At 37.0% G+C, this 17,879-nt stretch overlaps 2 protein-coding genes across 4 annotated transcripts; one reads left to right on the top strand and one right to left on the bottom strand.

Moving 5' to 3' along the window:
• Nucleotides 1-368: 368 nt before the first annotated feature.
• On the bottom strand, nt 369-4,911 carry cbln2b (cerebellin 2b precursor). Its single transcript, XM_079601907.1, has 4 exons — nt 4,537-4,911; nt 3,669-4,154; nt 2,501-2,620; nt 369-2,364 (listed from the first exon to the last, which is right to left on the bottom strand). The coding sequence occupies exons 2-4, from the start codon at nt 3,954-3,956 to the stop codon at nt 2,167-2,169; spliced, it is 606 nt and encodes a 201-aa protein (XP_079458033.1). The 5' UTR covers nt 3,957-4,154; nt 4,537-4,911; the 3' UTR covers nt 369-2,166.
• Nucleotides 4,912-10,687: 5,776 nt separating this feature from the next.
• fbxo15 (F-box protein 15) lies at nt 10,688-17,405 on the top strand. Of its 3 annotated transcripts, none has more exons than XM_079601772.1 (10): nt 10,688-11,067; nt 11,191-11,277; nt 11,524-11,628; nt 11,746-11,979; nt 14,183-14,383; nt 14,471-14,594; nt 15,418-15,497; nt 15,932-16,077; nt 16,675-16,799; nt 16,889-17,405. In XM_079601772.1, exons 1-10 carry the CDS (start codon nt 10,991-10,993, stop codon nt 17,156-17,158), a joined length of 1,449 nt encoding a protein of 482 aa, XP_079457898.1. In that variant the 5' UTR covers nt 10,688-10,990; the 3' UTR covers nt 17,159-17,405. The 3 variants fall into 3 exon arrangements, with proteins under 3 accessions (XP_079457898.1, XP_079457897.1, XP_079457899.1); XM_079601771.1 differs by having other exon boundaries at nt 11,188-11,277; XM_079601773.1 differs by lacking the exon at nt 10,688-11,067 and having other exon boundaries at nt 11,222-11,290; nt 16,889-17,299.
• Nucleotides 17,406-17,879: the final 474 nt, after the last annotated feature.

Here is a 17,879-nt window from a genome sequence, read left to right as displayed (position 1 = left end):
TGTCATTTTTAAGGAATAAAGAAGCCAGCTCATTTTTGTAAATTATTCCCTCACACTCGTGAATGGATGTCGCATTGAAAACGCAGACACTTGAAGGATATTTTGCCAAAAATACACTAAAAAATAATATCATTTTTATAGGGAGTAAAAAACAGTAACCATTAAAAAAAAATCTTTAATCCAAATGCTTTTAGTGATTTAAAAAAAAAATCTAATCAAGACAGAAAGGGAATAAAAAAAGCACTAGAATGTCTCTGCAAAAAACTCAGATCTCAGATTGAGAGATTTATTGAACTTTACCTGCTTTTCTATTTGAAACTGTCAATGCTTGACAAAGGTAAACATTAATGAATCATTAATTTTTAAATAAATTATAATATATGTTTTTATTATATTCACATACACTGTCTTTATACTGGGTTTAAAACTAAGTGGATCTGAAAGAGGCACAGTCACCCTTCATGCTCTTCAGTACACTTATGGCTTATGACAGGCGTTATTACAATACTGACACCTCAAATTACCCTTCATACAGTCCAGTACACATGTGCACATACAGTTCAGCACTCTCAAAGTTCAGTGGCTTGATTTAAAGCATACGAGCCATGCCTTGCAACTGCTTACGCTTTAAAATGTTTATGATCTAATACCGTATAGACATTTTGTATCTTTAGTCTGTTGAGAACAGAGCTGGAGACCTTCGTGTGCATCATTTGCATGCATGAATTTTAACCTACATTTGCGCACCAGCTTGCCTTTATGAATAAACAGAATTTCTGATGAACCATATTGACCTTTGAATGTTTTGACACCACTGTAATATAACCTATATATATACACACACATCTGCATGATGCACGCGCGCACACAAATGTTTTACACACATTTGGGTGTGTGTGTGTGTGCATGCATGCGCAGATATGTGTATAAGAGTGCAAGATGGAAAAATCTAAAACGAATGAAAGTGTGTATATGAAACAATCACAGACAGGGAGTGTGTGTGTGTGTGTGTGTGTGTGTGTGTGTGTGTGTGTGTGTGTGTGTGTGTGTGTGTGTGTGTGTGTGTGTGTGTGTGTGTGTGTGTGTGTGTGTGTGTGTGTGTGTGTGTGTGTGTGTGTGTTCTACAAGGCTAATTTAACATCATATTGCATCAAGTATTGCTGAACAGACCAATAGACTTTGAGTCTAATGATTAAAGGTTGCAGAAACATTATTAATGCATTTATAGCAGCATACGTAATTGTTTATCATCCAGTCTTGAGGCATCTGAGAAGATTTCTGCAGTCCGAGTGTTGATTCAGCACCATGGACAGCGTCGTTTTATTGTAAATCTTTTTTCATCATAAAGCAAAGAAAAATAAGCCTTTTGCGCATGCGCGATTCATTAATACGAATTTTATCATTCATTAAAAAATATAATCAACGTTAATAATAAAAAAAGATTGAGTAAATATGTGTACAATACAATATTTTATTAGGCGGAACATTATATAGGGACTTTTCTTTTTCCACAACTTACATCTGTGAGCATTGTCACTGAACACTAATCAAAGCTACTTATTATCCGGAATGTAGAACACACCATAATGTAAATATGTATTTTATAAATTAGATAGATGTCTAGCAAAAAGTTTTAAGACGTCTCCATTGGCTGATATATGATATTTTTTTTCTCATTAATAATCACTGTATAGCAGGTGGCCTACATTTGGCATATTTTCAGTATGTTCAGCATCCAGACAACACATCATTGACAGCACAAAACAGGAATCTTCCATTCGTGCAAAAATGCTTTGGGGCCATAAAGCACTTCCGCAGCTCCACACCACACACCTCACTGGACGGAAGCCGAATCATTAAGGCTATACAAACACAAAATAAAGCACTGATAAATACACCTAGTTTGGGATTTGAAGTTCGTCTTCGTCTTAAATATCTTCTCATTTATATAGTGGTCCAGGTAATTGTCAGTGGCGATTTGTTTCCCATCGATAAAATCCAAGAACAATCGCGACTGAAAATCGCTGCGGCCAAAAAAGGCGGGAACTCCCTGTGACCGCGTCCATAAGCAGTTTTGCAATGTTTCAGTTTTGTTCAAAGAACTGATACTCATTTTTCCTCGGCTTCTTAAAAAGTATCACTCACAGGCACACTTTTGCGAGTCAGTTATACAGGAAAGACTAAAAATCCAGAGAACGTGGAGTATTTCCATCCGCCCATTAGATTCCCTCGTTCCAACTTGAGATGGATTCGATCCTCGCGCTCCACCATCAGTAGAACTCCGTTACTCGCCGCCTCCCGCGTGACATCCTGATCCCCAGCGAAAGCAGATATGACCGCGTACTCATTCTGCATCAGGTTAACCTAAATAACAGAACACAGCGCACTTTAGTCCTTTGAAAGCAGAGAATCGGCTTTCCACTAGGGTTCATGCATAACGCACAGTATTAGAGGTGACTGCAATAGTAATTTGTGCAAAAGAACACGCTGCTCCGCTCACCTGTATGGTTTGTCTGTTGTAAACCTTGACCACATGAAAGCTGAAACTGTATATTCCTCTGCGTGGCGCGGTAAACACACTCGCTTTTAGGTCGAAGTGATTGCCAATGTTTACTAAGACCTGAAACAAAAGCAACATGACGCGTTACAAATCCATTAGCAAATGAAAATGTGTGAATCTACATAGGCTATTACATTTACGTTTAGCTCTGCAATTTTACACGGACATGCGGATCTTCGAGCGCAGTGTGGCAAGCTGCTTTAACAATTATTCTTTACAAACAACTATAAATATATATATTTGTTATTATTTTTTCTAGTGAAAAATCCAATAATGACTTGTCTTTTCAGTTTCAGGCTAACTTTTTTTTTTTTTTTTTTTTTTTCAATAGCGATAAATAACATGTAATTTGGTTCTGGCAACAAAATGCATTTCCCCCATTGAATTCTATGGTGATCTGTGGTCCAGATATCAATTAATTTTCCAACTAGCCTATGCAATACAATTGTTGCTGGTCAATATTTCAGTTTTACAAGTATTCATTTGGTAGGTTACTATTATGTAGCCTATTGGTTAATTGTAACTAGTCAGCTACTTGCATCAGTTCCAGTTGTACCAGTTTTTTATTTATTTATGTAGCCTATTAGATAGGCTACTAGCATTTATGAGACACTATCTATCATAATGGTTACAAATAGCCTACTTTTCTTATCACGTTGCAAATGTTTACATCTTAAGTAGGCTTGCCATACGCGCATTCGAAACCTGTCAACAGTCGGGTCAGTTGTAATTAGGTCTATTTTAATGACTGCGGGTCAGTTATTGTTAATCTAAACATTCGCTTGTTGTTAACCTTTGGGGTTAAGTTTAACATTTTTGACAGTACGGGCGTTTTTTTTGTTGTTTTTTGTTTATCAACTGAGCAATTTGTTAAAAGGTTGGCGATTATTTGCCATTGCACATACATCTAAACAACAATGCATACATTTAATTAAATTATGTTATACACGGGGGAAAGGAGATTTACGCAACTGAATTGGTTGAAAACGTACATCGTCCAATAAAATAGAAACAATTGTCACTTCGTGAAGTTTCTGCCTGAAATTCCTGAGCACAGCCCTACAAATGCGTTTCCTGTGATTACAAAGTCACCAACGGGACACCTGACCTGGTCAAAATAGATAGTCGTGGATGTGTTGCTCATCTCCGAAGGCTCGTGGTTTGTCCCTCTGACGGCCGAAAAAGCCACTTTGGCGCTGCCGGAGCGCACAGATATCCCAAGCGAAGAGGTGACTCCTCCGTCAGAAGAAGGGTTGGAGTCGCACACCACCAGACACTTTCCCTCCAGAACGATGGGCTCCGTGTCATTCTGGCCCATACATAGCCCTATGCCACATCCCAGGAGAAAGGCGAGAGCCAGCATGGCAAAGGGTCCGGGACAGGCTGCTGGCACCATGATCGGAACAAGAATCCTGTGCAAACTGATCTAACCAGCAGCCCCTTGGAGGTTTGATGTGGCTCTATCACCTGGTCCAGACTAACCTCTCTCTCTCTTTCTCTCTCACTTACTCGCTTACTCACCGTCACACACACTCCTTTTCTTCTCGTCTATGCGCATCAGTTTGAGGTGCTCAGAGTGTTTGCGCAATGTTTCCTGAATGATAAAAACACGAACAATCAGAACAAAAATATGTTCAAAGCAATAATAGTGCACGAATAACAATTTCTCAGTAAATAGCTATAAAAGGCTATCAATATCAGACTTGACGAGATTATATTGCGCAACGATACGCAACATATAATCTCGACTAAAAATACAAGGTCAAACAGCGTTTAGCTCACTTAACTGATATTAACAACATTTTAAACAAAGTTTTTCAGTTATTTTTCCCCTGTAGTAAATATCACTTCTCTACTCATTACATGCCTTTCCTATTACATAAATAATCAATAAAAACAACAGCAGCATGACATTTAATATCTTAGGCTAATATGTTTTCCTTTGCCTCTTTTCTACTTCATGCTGACATTGTTACCTGTTAAATCCATAGTTGTGTGTGATCTGTGTGGCCGCTCCTTCAGCTGTCTTGAGAAGGAGTGAAGCGCGCACCCAATAAGAGTGGAGAAAAGCAATTGCTCCTTCATCCTTTTTAGAGGGCGCATCACGCCCATCCCTTCTTTTCAAGTACAGTAATAATTCTGGAGCGGACGTTTCTGGACATAAAACCCAGGCATGACCAGACAATTGCAATTAAGAGTTTGTTTGCAATATATATTTGCACTACCACAGCTATGTTTGTTTTGGTGACATCTGTATTTTTTATAGCAAACATACAGTTTTGCATACGGGATTAGTAGAGATGTTTTTAATTTGTAGCTGATGTTATATAGCTTAATATCAGGAAATAAATGGACATGCACGTTAGAAATCTCAGCATCCAGGTGGAATGCCTCGAAAGCCAGACAAACATCTTGTGCTCCACCCTGTGGAGAAGAAGTGCTATGATCCTCAGTCTGACATCAACTCTATATAGAGTCAGTTTGACAGTTTGTGAGGTTTAACATTTTAAATAAACATAATGAAATATAATTAGTCTATTTAAAATATATAAAATATAAATTGATTGTTTTAAAGTTCTAAAAGGGGTTTGTGGCAGCAATGCCATAGAATAACCATTTTTGGTTCCCCATAGAACCAGTGAACACCAGTGAATTCTTACATTGTTTTTTTTTTATTAGTGAGAAGAACATTTAATGAATTCTGAAGAACTTTTTGTGTCATGGGAAGGTTCTGTGGATGTGGAACCATATGCCAATAAAGAAATTTTTATTTTAAAGTGTATGTGGCATCTTTTTGTATTAAAAGTTTGTTTTTAAAAAAATGAGTATACAAAATTAAACAAATTTAAATGTAAAAGTTTAGTTTCTGCCTTAAATTTCTAAGTAAAATCTGTAACACTTTACAATAAGGGTTTATTAACATTAACTACATTAGAACTAATAATGAACCACTTCTACAGCATTTTTTATATTTTTATTTGTTAATTTCAACATTTACTAATACATTAATAAAATCAAAAGTTGTATTTGTTAAGATTAGTTAATTCACTGTGAACTAACATGAATAAACAATGTATTTTTTTTTATTAACTGACGTTAACAAAGATTAACAAATACAGAAACAAATGTGTTGCTCATTGTTAGCTCATGTTAGTTAAAACATTAACTAATGTTAACAAATGAAACCTTATTGTAAAGTGTTACCATAAAATCAAAGTGGTACCAAAGCTATAAACTGCATTTGCACTTCTTCAGACACTTTGAATTTCATTACTGAAAATTGGAAACCTGAAACCTAAAATCAAGCAGAAATGATATTGAAAAGTGAAATGGATGGAAACGAAGCTGTTAAAACGTGTGGTTTCATGCAGGTATGTACTGTATGCATAATTGTTATTCTCTAGCCTTATTATGAAAGAAAAAACCCAGAAGCAAACAAACTTGTAATATGCTCTCAGTTCTCTGGTTTCTATCATTTAATAAACGTTTCAGTGAAGCTCTGGAGTTGCTGTATGAAGTGTAATGTTGGGTTTGACAGGTCTACTCAGTATGTGTTATGTCCACTGAACCCATTCTTAACCTCCCTAATTAATACTTTCCCTCACTCTTCAAAGTTGCTAATTGGAAATATTATGTAAGACGATCATGGCTGAAGGCTTCTACAAAGTGAAATGGGGATATTGCTTTAATTCATATTGGAATGACTCAGCATCTTTATAACTGAAGTATAATAGGCACTTCACAATATAGTATTCTTGTCTTTTAGGATACTTGGGAGACTTACCCTGTCAGTTCAAAACAATCAATGCCATCCCGGCCATATTTTATTAACAGTTCTTGCATATAAATAGCTAGAACAATGGGTTTAAAATACATTCAGAATAAACTTCACCAGATTTGTGTCCATTTATAAGCTGTTAGGTGAACTACTGAGAGATCATGCATGTTCACTGGGCCGGTCATAGTTAACATCATCCTTCCTCACAGACTCTCCATGCACCTTTTTTTGACAAGCATCACACTGTGGGTGCAGAGTGACAGGCTCTGTGGAGGTTGACGTTGAGTATCCGAGAGCCGTGGCTGACCTGGGGCCTGCAGAAGGGCGAGGAAAAGAAAAGAAAACATCAAATGTCAAGCTGGGTGGGCACTGGGCCTGTGTATCACGGGCCCCAGAGCTGTTCATGCCCACAGAGAACAGCTCTCCCCAACCACGAGAAATGGTGAATTATTGTGAATGTTATATGACTATTTAATCTGACAGGCAGAAGACCACCATCCCTCTTGAGATTGCCTAGACCAGCCTTTCTCAAACTTTTTTCAGTCAGGGCACCTTTCAAAAGTGCATAAAATCTCAAGGCACCCCAGTGTAAAATATAATTTAAAACACTGCATAACCCAAATATAAATGCAAAAGTCCTGTTTATTTAGACAGGACAGTAATGAACAGAGCATAATACGAACTGTAAATAACAATAACAATAATAACAACAACTTTATAGCAACTTTATAGCACCTTTAAAAACACAGGTTTGCAAAGTAATTCATAAAATAATTAATCAGAGACACAAATGCCATAAAACCGTAAGAGGTGGACCGCCCAATACAAGAACCCAACAACATATCCAGAACAGGAGAAAATGAAGTGCAGGATGCAGTTAAAATAAAATAAAAAGGGGCAGACATGACAAAAATAAATAAAATCAGATACAATACGATAAGAAAAAGATGCATGTTAAAAAATGCACCAGAGATAAGCAGGAATGTTTTTCCATATAATACTTGTTTTCATCCGTGCCATATGCGCATGCACACACACCCACATACACATACACCCACACACACAAACAATAATCCGCAACGAGAGAGGGAGAAAGATCTACATGCGCGCATGCACAAGCCGGGGGTATCCCTATTATCAGGGATATTAATAGTATTAATTATTATTATTATAGGTATATCTGACTATACCTACATCCAAAAAAAGAAAATAGGGGAATGATATTACATGCGCTTCATGAGGCGGTCTCTTGCTCTCTCTCCCTCTCTGCCGTGCACGCGGCTACGCGGTTTGGAGCACAGTCTATGTCTCGCGGGCGCGCTCGCTCTAGATTCCGGGAGATTTTAACTAATTCGCGGGCATCAGTGAGCCGCTATCAATATGCGGGAGACTCCCGGGAGACTTGGGATGTCTGCATTTGGTGGGAGCGGCGGCGCTGTCCTATAATGTTAGTTGTCACCCTGACATAACAGTGCGTAGAATTTGCCTATAATGTAAATGACTTGTTATTTTATTCGAGCTTTCTATCTATTTGCTAAAAAATAAAGTGAAATAGGCATTCATTAGTAGGCTAGTAGGCTAAATAGCAGCATGTTGAAATGATGTGCCAAAATGCGTTTTCTATTAGGCTACAATGAAAATATTGTAGGCCTACAGTAGCATCAGATAAGGTCAGGTTTGCCGAAGTGCGTTTAATTTATGCTATTTGTTTATTTTTGTCCCTGTGCGCCGATCGGAGACGGAGTTCACTACTGATATTGTTAGGTAAGAGCTTTCTAGTCTCCTTCCATCGCCCAATCAGCGGATGGCGGGCGGTGCGGTTTTGAAAATTTTTCAAAAACGCTTTTGCGGATGGATGGCGGACAGATGAGTTTTGTGATGCAAAACTTTGCGGATGAAATAATAGCCCATTCGCGTATCTCTAGGGCGCGGCTCCCTAGGGGGCTAGAGCGACCCCGGTGGGGACGTCATGATGTGAGACGGATTTTTATGGTTAATTTTATATATATATTTATCTAAAATGAATTTACAATTTTATCAATCCGTTTATATGTTTAAAAAGAAGAAGAATGTATTTATGTAAATTAAAATATAAATATGAAATGTCAAATTTTTTTTTTTTTTTTTTTTTTGCCTACGTAATTTTTTGGCGGCACCCCTGACACAGTCAGGGGGCACCCCAGTGTGCCGCGGCACCCACTTTGAGAAAGGCTGGCCTAGACAGACATACACAAACATTCCTTTAGATATTTTCTGCTTTATTCAAATGTCAATTCTGTCTGTTGGTTGGTCAGTTGGTCTTTTGGTAGGTTCTGTCTGTCGGTCAGTTCTGTCTGTCTGGTTGTCTGTCGGTTCTGTCTATCTGTTGGTCGGTCGGTTCTTCTGTCTGTCTGTCTGTCTGTTGTTTGGTTGATCTTTCAGTAGATTCTGTCTGTCTGTCTGTCAGTCAGTTCTGTCTGTATTTCTGTCGGTCGGTTCTGTCTGTCTGTCTGTCTATCTGTCTGTCTGGCTGTCTGTATGTTCTTTCTGTCTGTCAGTTCTGTCTGTCTGTCAGTTCTGTCTGTCTGTCTGTCTGTCTGTCTGTCTGTCTGCCTGTTCTGTTCTGTTCTGTCTGTCTGTCTGTCGGTTCTGTCTGTCTGTTGGGTCTATCTGTCTATATATCTATATGTCTGTCTGTCTATCTGTCGGTCGGTTCTGTCTGTCGATCGGTTCTGTCAGTCTGTTGGTTCTCTCTGTCTCTCTGTTGGTCGGGTCTGTCGGTCCAACGCAATCTCACAGCAATTCGTACATATTTTACGAGGTGGCTTATTCGTACGAATTCGTACAACCTCACTCGTTTTCGTACAATGTGTCTTGACTCCAGTGATGGGTGGTTTAGGGGTGCGGTTAGAGGTGGTCCTTCCTGATGAAGCTTTTTGAAAAATCTAGACTAAAAACACTAATCTATTTGGCCTATACACATAACACGTTATAGACTTCTATAATTCAATGTTAGGCTGCATAGTTTAGATCAGCCGGAACCGGGAACACTTCCCATAAATCCTGATGTACTAGTTGCATCATAAGAAGGATGGCGTCTATGCTAATATTAGTCTCTCCGTTTATCCCGAGGTTTACCGCAGTCCGCCGGATCCAGCCCGTATCCAGATCTGATGAAGGACCTGCACCTGGACACGACGACAACGCAGTCCTGAAGTGTCAACTAGTCTCTCCCCTATGGTGGACCTGCGCCTGGACCCATCCAAAACGCATCCCTGAAGTGCCAGCCTCATCAAGCCCTGATCCTCAACAAACTCGTCTCCATACCGGCGTGATGACTCCGACTTCCATTGGAAATGGATACATACTCTGAATGTTCTGATCCAATCTGACTTCTGACCTGTAATGCTGCCCGAATCATAATCATACACGGTTCGCTCGTTGGCCAGAGGAGAACTGGCCCCCCGACTGAGCCTGTTTTCTCCCAAGTTTTTTTTTCTCCATTCTGTCACCTGATGTTGTTTTGGTTCCTTGCCACTGTTCCCTTGGCTTTTGGGTTGCTTAGTTGGAGACATTTAATATTCAACAATATTATTGATCTGCCTTACTTAAGGTGGACGATGACGCAAAAAAAAATTTCTTCTAGAAACAAACTTTGTTGTATTATTTTCATGTTATCACTGTGAAGCTGCTTTGATACAATCATAAAAGTGACTTGTCTGTCTGTCTGTCTATTAGGTTCTGTTGCATAAATAAGGACAAAAAGTTTTCAACTTTTTAATGTCAAGGACCACACATGAAAGTAATATGATGCTTTCATATTTTGATTACACTACTTTAATACAGTAGCTAGGCTACTGAATATTAAATTTGATTGATTGATTGATTGATTGATTGATTGATTGATTGATTGATTTAAATCTCAACCTATCTCAACCTATATATTTCACATCCATTAATGACTGGAACATTTATTGTTTGTAAATTCTGTTGAGTAGATTAGGACAAATGTTTTCAAACGTTTTAATGTTAAAGACATATAATGATTTTATACCACATTTACCAACATATAAAGGCATCTAAACATCCTGTTGCAAGGAATGAGATAATGAACATTTAGAAGAAGAAAAAAATCCACAAATATATATATATATATATATATATATATATATATATATATATATATATATATATATATATATATATATAAAATATTATTATTATTATTATTAAATTTTTTTTTGTTAAAAGCTCATGTAGCATTTATTGTACGATAAGCACCTCCATTCGGCTCTTAGGATGTTCACTGGTCCTAGTTTAAAAAGCTCCCGTTTAGACCGTTTAAACTACATTTCTGCTCCTGGCCTGTTGGGAGCAGTACATCTCCAGATTGTCACGTCACCTGTTAGTAGACAAAAATTTAACATTTTTTCTTTTGTGGAGTTTTTCTCTGCGATAAAATGTTATAGTTCTATGCTGAACTGTTTAATGTCCTACCCAATGTGTCGGACTGAACCCAGATGAGAATGTGTTCTGTAACGTAGTGCGATTAAAGTGCTTGGCAGTTGGCACGTGCGCGGCTGGTTACCTTGACAGCGAGATGCCGGAAGAGCAAGACTGAACGGATTACAACTTGAGAAGCACTTAAACACGTTTCAGAAGAGATACAAATTATGTCTTCGCAATCAGTGAAGACTAAGAAGCAAGATGCTGAGAAACACTCAATTATTACATCAAAATCCATGTCCAGGTTGTTTGTTACTTTTCTTGGTTATTTCGCACCATTAAGTTAATGCCTCTGCACTAACTTAAAGAACTCTGCTAAGTTAGATCGTTTCAGTGTGTAACGTTATGTGTTTCATATTCTCAGCAGACAAACAAAAATGGCTGTACAACACCCATCAGTCAACAGAATGGCATACAAACTCAGAGTAAAGGCTTGTGGAAACCCCTTAGAAAGGCAAGTTTTGCGAGTAGGTAACATAATGACTTTTTAGCTTCACTGTGACTCTCTTGCTCGGATCACTAGAAATTAAAGATTGTTGATTGTTTAAAATATCTATCTATCTATCTATCTATCTATCTATCTATCTTATCTATCTATCTATCTATCTATCTATCTATCTATCTATCTATCTATCTATCTATCTATCTATCTATCTATCTATCTATCTATCTATCTATCGTTTAATCTGACTTAAAATAGGATGCCGCCAGAGATCATTCTCAGGATTCTCTCATACTTGGATGCTGGGTCTGTTTTCTGCATTAGTTTTGTCAACAAGCTCTTCCATGATCTGTCAAACAACAAGTGAGTGATTTTGTTTTTCTTCAGACCATTTATTTAATAAATGTTTCACTTTTTTCTTTTCTTTTTTTTTTTAAGCAGAAAAATCAATAATTTCTTCTCATTCTGATGTCCCTGCAGTTCTATGTGGTATCGGTTTTACATTCGTGAACATGCCAAAAAGAAGAAAGCCAACCATGAAGATCATATGATACGTGATCTTGGCCTGGTAGGTGTGCAGGAGAGGCCAAAGGGATACTGGAAAAACGCATTCTTCAGAGAAATTGCTGGCCTGAATGTGAACAAGTGGAGAAAAAAACTTCAACGCATCGACCCTTATTCAGGACTGCCGCGTCACACAGAGGAAGTCCTAAGGTTAGAGACTGTGCCTTTAATGTTTAGTTTATATGATTATTCACAAATGTGGTGACTAATTAAATGTGTTATAAATCTTAAAATCAGTGTCTCTTAATCCCTTTTACATTTTTTGGTTATTTTATCCTTCATTTAATACAACAATATCATTGGTTTGACATATAATCTGAATGTTTCTATATATAAATTTGTACACATAAACTAAGTTTAGTTGCAATTTTCTAGTTTCTGCGTTTCTAGTTTCCTTTTTTCAACTGCCTTTCTGTATATCCCTACATTTAGTAATATGCAACGAGACTTTGTAGTCAAAATAACGTCTTTGTTGTGACCTGATCTGTTGAAGATGGCATATTCCCCATCAAATATATGTCAAGGTGTGTTTTTCCCTCCTGCAGTGTGTGGGCTTATTAAAGGTGAGCGCGAGAGTCAGCGTCTTAGATTTGCTCTGTGCTCCTGGGCGATGGGATACGGAAACACGCTTGATGATCTGCAGGCCACGGCATGCTGTTGTCTTAACCTCTGATTAGAGCTGCCGGGCCACTCAATTTTTCGACTCAAAGAGCGTGCGGCATACAGGGGGAATGAAAATAATTGTGGTCCCCTCAGAAGGCTGGGTGAATTGTAAAAATAAATTGCTTGGCCTCTACCTCTTGCCCAGACAAATCCCCATAGGTTCCTCAGTTACAAAGACACTGGAGGATGAGATTTACTTCGGTAATAATCATCTCCACTGACTTTCAGACACAAACAACAGCTATTAATCTCTCTGGGACTCGGCTTGTATCTTGTTTTACGGCATTAATTGATATCATATGGTGCCAGTGCCCACACAGGATGCATCATATTAGGTATTTCCCCAATATAATGCCCTGTTTCTTTCAGAATTAATATCATTCATGCTTGTATATTGCCAAAGAAACATTTCCCCGCTCTTAATTAGGTTAATGACACTAATAAAACAAACAAATAATTAGTATTTTTGTTTGTTTCCCAACTAACCGAACCATCCATTAGCTTTCATGTTTCCGCATTATCACAGTTTTGATTCTCAAGTTAATGTATATTATTTTAAAGATCCTCAGGATATGTTTACAGGAAAACTAGATACAGCTTAATTATTTGTATTATTTGAGCAGCCTTGAATTCTCCATCTTTTTTAAATGTATTTTTTTATTTTCTATTTAAATTTAACATCTTTAAAATGTGTAAAATTGACTTAAAAATAAAAAAAAATGAAAAAACTTGTATATATTAAAATAAAAAATTTTAACCATTGGCTACAGTTTATTCACTATAATGTATTAGATTTTTGCTTTATACTGGCTTAATCACGATTCTCCCACGATTCTGAATATACAAATAAACTAAATAACATGTAATTAGAGGTTCTGAAAAATGTTAATTGCTGCAGTCTGTTCAAAAATGCAAAACACTTTTAAAGTGGTCATTGGACGCCCATTTTACACAAGTTGGTATGATTCTTTAAGGCCTTCATGTAAAGTTTGTAACAGGTTAAAATTCCTCAATGGTTGTGTAAAACCACCCTTTTTACCTCCTCAAAAACAGCTCTGTTCACAGTGACCTGTTTCGGTGCATGTCTCTTTAAATGATATGACATCATATTGCTCAGAAAATCCAAACAGCTTGATTTTTGAGCAAATGGATTTTTTTTTCATTGTATGGTGGTTGTCCACACACTGCAAAGCCACATTTATATGCAAACACCATATAATAGTGAATTTTGCATCCGATGATCCCTTTAATTAATTTTAATGAATAATAATACAAAATCGGTTTAAATGAATGATTCAATGACTGAAAAATACTTAATTTGTTTCATTAATAGATCAGGATTTAAATAAAAAAACATTCTTAAATGAATGATTCTATGACAAAAATATTTATAAACTGTCACTTTGTAACAGTCGATGTAATTGATACAATCTTTATTTGAAGCCTTAAGTTACTTTAAATGTAACTTTAAAAACTTTTATCCCAGTACTTCTGTGATTAATTTGAATGATTGTAAGACAGAAATAATGATACTGTGGGGTTGAAAAGATTGTTTGTGAAGCTGTTTCATTCCTTATCAGGGTTTTTATCTTGTATAATTCCCCACTTCTTCTACTTTAAAAAGGCATTGGCCTTAAATGCTCTGAGAGCAGAGGTGTCAGATGGGGTTTGTGTCATGTGTGTCTGGCAGGAGTCTGTGCATTACATGGGAGATCACAGTGACTGATGGGAGAGGACGGCGGAGCACCTTTGAGCAGTCTCATGCCTCCTTCAGCAGTACGGCTGTTGTTGTGTTCTGGGGCGCTGTCAGTTGGCCTTCTTTCAACCAGCTCACCTCGCTTGAGCTTCGTGGAGTGTCGCGGGTTCCCCTCCATTGTCCTGCTCCCTACAGGTGTGGTAGATGCCAAAAAATACAAAGATACACCTTTTCCCCCAACTTAAGTGAGTGATGTAGTTGCTTCCATCTTGTGTCTTTCAGGCCGGGCTGGAAATCGGTTATGTCCAAAATAAAGCTTCAAGGAGAACACAGCGAGTTGTGTGTTGCAGACAAGATTGTCAAGATGCTGTATGTTGGACGGGGCGTCACTTTGGGATTATGGCAGGTATTTTACAATTCTAGAATTGACACTACATTGTGGGACAAACACACATTTTGTACTGTGGCTGCCAACCAAATGTATGTAATAGTTCAGGCATGTATATTTTGCCTTATTTACTTCTTTTATTTTTTTGCTTTTGTTGCACTTGATGATTTGACGTTTTGGATGATCTCTTTATATTTTCATTTTATCTATGAATTGCTTAAAAGGGATAGATTAAAAGGCTTTTACATTTTTATTTCTAATAAATGCTGTTTTTTTCTAATAATTTCTAATAATTAAACAATCTTGACGGGAAAAAAAATGTTTTCCCAACCTGGGGAAAAAAAATCCACACAACTGTTTTAAACATTGATAATAATAGGAAATGTTTCCTAAACATCAGGCAAACATTACAATTATTTATGAAGAAACATGTGACACTGAAGACTAGACTAGAGTGATGATGCTGATAATTAAGATATTTTGAATTGTAATAATATCTCATAATATTACTGTTTTTTCGATCGAATACATTTCCCATATGGGATCAATAAAGTACTACTACTACTACTACTACTACTACTATTACTATTACTACTACTACATAAATGAAGCCTTGGTGAGTATAAGAGATTTCTTTCAAAAACATTCAAAAATCTTACCAACGCTACACTTACACTTTAAGTATATGTCATTATTATTATTGTTATATATTATATATTAATAATATATTATTATTATTATTAGCAGCAGCAGCAGTAGTAGTAGTAGTATTAATAATGTTTTTTCTGTAATAATAATAATATTTTATTGATAATGCAACAACTCTGTGCTTCTTATACAGGACCAATGTGGAATTGCTTTTGTCATAGTGAACTTGCACAATCACAAACTTGTGGAAAGAAGTCTTCATGCGTCTATTAGGTATGCCTTTATTTCCTCTTATCGGTTTTCTCTTTTGCATCTTTTTTTCTGTTTTCATAAGACTATTTGCATGGTCCCCTTTTAATAGCATTGTCAAACCAAATACTTAAATTATTCTCAAACTTGGTGCGTATTTCAATTTGCTGAATTCCTGTGGTCAATCTTTATTTTCTCTCCCTTGTTTTAATCACAGATGTGTTTGTGTAAGTCAGAACCTAAATGTCAGTTATGTATCACCGTCAGTATAGTTTGGTGGAGTAATAACTCCATCTTCTGGTGAATTTGGGCACTGTACAGCCCTGACTCATCAGTTCTGATACCGTCTCTATTACTGCCATTCTGTCGCTCAGTCCTTAGTGTGAAAAGATGCATTGACACCCACTTTATAGTTAATTCCTTTCTTTTCCTTCCTTATCTCTCTTTCATACCGCTAGTCCGTGTGCAGCAACCACAGTCAGTGCTTTGTTTGATGATGTGGACCCGGAGTATGGTCTCCATGGATACACTGCTTACATTGAACTGCACAATACAGCGAGAGTCGTCATGTCTGACCGCTTTTCCCAGCTGTTTTGCAGGAGAGGTAAATTGTGCACTGTATAATAAGAAAAAAAGAGATCAAAGTCCAATTGATGATAAAAATGAATGATAACCTTATAAACACATGATTATGCAGTTGGCAAATTCTACACTGAGATGACTTGACAGTTGATGGTACTATGTGCTTGACAGTAGATGGCGCTAGATTCTCAAAAATCTCTGCTCTAAGCAAAATTCAGATGTTTATACCCTCCAGTATGAGAGTTTCAGACATATTGTATTAACACCGTCCTAAACTTGATGCTCAAATAGTATTCTTTACAAATATTTCATTAATTATGAAAATGTATGTATGAACAATACTCTTCTAACAGTGTATATAACATATCTTCCTAATATATCATTCAGTGATACATATTCATCCTAAAAAAATATTCGGAGAGTTGAATACTCAGGATTCTTTGAAAGCATCAAAGAATCCTAAAAAAACACAAATATTAAGCAGCACAATTGTCTCGCACTCATTTGCCCTGTTTTGTAAATCTGGCCATATGTGTCTTAATTATTTTTGGGGTCACTGTAAATCTTATCTTTGGTAACGAAATACCATAGTGCATAATACCTCTTTTTTACTCTCCAGATCAGATTTCTGATGGCTATCTACCACTGGAAGTGATCAGTGAGAATAACAGATCCCTAAATACTCATCTGGTTGGAGATGTCAGCTTGCCTTGGAGGACTGAAGCTTTACATGGAACTATCAAGGTACAGTATCACCACACTTTTTTTTTTACTCACCGTACTTTATTTCAAAACTTATGTAAGGACTTTCATGGTCTAATTGGTGTCTCCAGGACTGTTGCATGATCAACCTCACTCTATGGGATGAAGCCAAGCAGCCTTTTTGGTGTGTGAGTGCTCCTGTTGTCATGACAAAAGCAAATGAGGACACGGTATCGTACGATTATGATGGCGAGAGATTCTCCATCCTTTACCAAGACTCAGAGGGGAGGGTGGAGATGAGGCTGAAGCAGATGGAGTATAAGGAACAGTATTTTTTGGTTAATCTAATGATTTACATTCCTGTCGCCAAAGTGAATAAGCACTTTGGGAGAGATTATTGAAGCTTTCACATGCCATTTCTCGTAGCATGAAGACCGTTGTACTATATTTGACTTAAGAACAAGCAGGGCAGCTGCAAACTAGTCAGTAATGTAAGTCAGTAATAAAATGTTATGACTTAATGTTTCTATACACTCTATCACTAAACATTTTAGTCCACATTTTCATGTATCATTACATTTTAAGGATATAAAAATCAGCCTGTCACAAAAAGAGGAGATGTCAAGTCAGATAAAATTTAGATAATAGAAAAAAAAAAGAAAAAAAACTTACATGGAATCAAGAGCTAAAGAATAAAAACGGCTCTTAAGCTGGATTTAAAAGTGCCAGTGGAGGAGGAGGAGGATCTGATGTGAGCAGGGAACTTGGGGGCAGCAACTGAGAAATCTCCTTTACAGCATGAGTGGGACAGAAGGAAGCTGATTGCATGACCTGGGGGCAGAGTATTATGGAAGCTTTTTTTTAACCACAGAATAAAACATAAATAAAGGTAATAGTGACTCGCATAGTTATCTCACTTTTCTCTTGCAATTGCACGTTTATTTCTTGCAATTCTGACTTTTTTTTTCTCACAACTGCGAGGTTTGTCTCAATTCTGAGAAAAAAAAGTGAGAATTGTGAGGTTAAAATTCAGAATTGCTAGAAATAAACTCGTAATTGTACAAAAAAATTAGAATTGAGATATTAACTCGTAAGCACGAGAAAGAAAATCAGATTTGTGAG

This window comes from Phoxinus phoxinus (genome assembly GCF_949152265.1).
Source record: "Phoxinus phoxinus genome assembly, chromosome: 24".
Lineage (NCBI taxonomy): Eukaryota > Metazoa > Chordata > Actinopteri > Cypriniformes > Leuciscidae > Phoxinus > Phoxinus phoxinus.
The sequence above is the reverse complement of the archived record's forward strand: the minus strand, read 5'-3'. Positions and strand labels throughout refer to the sequence as shown.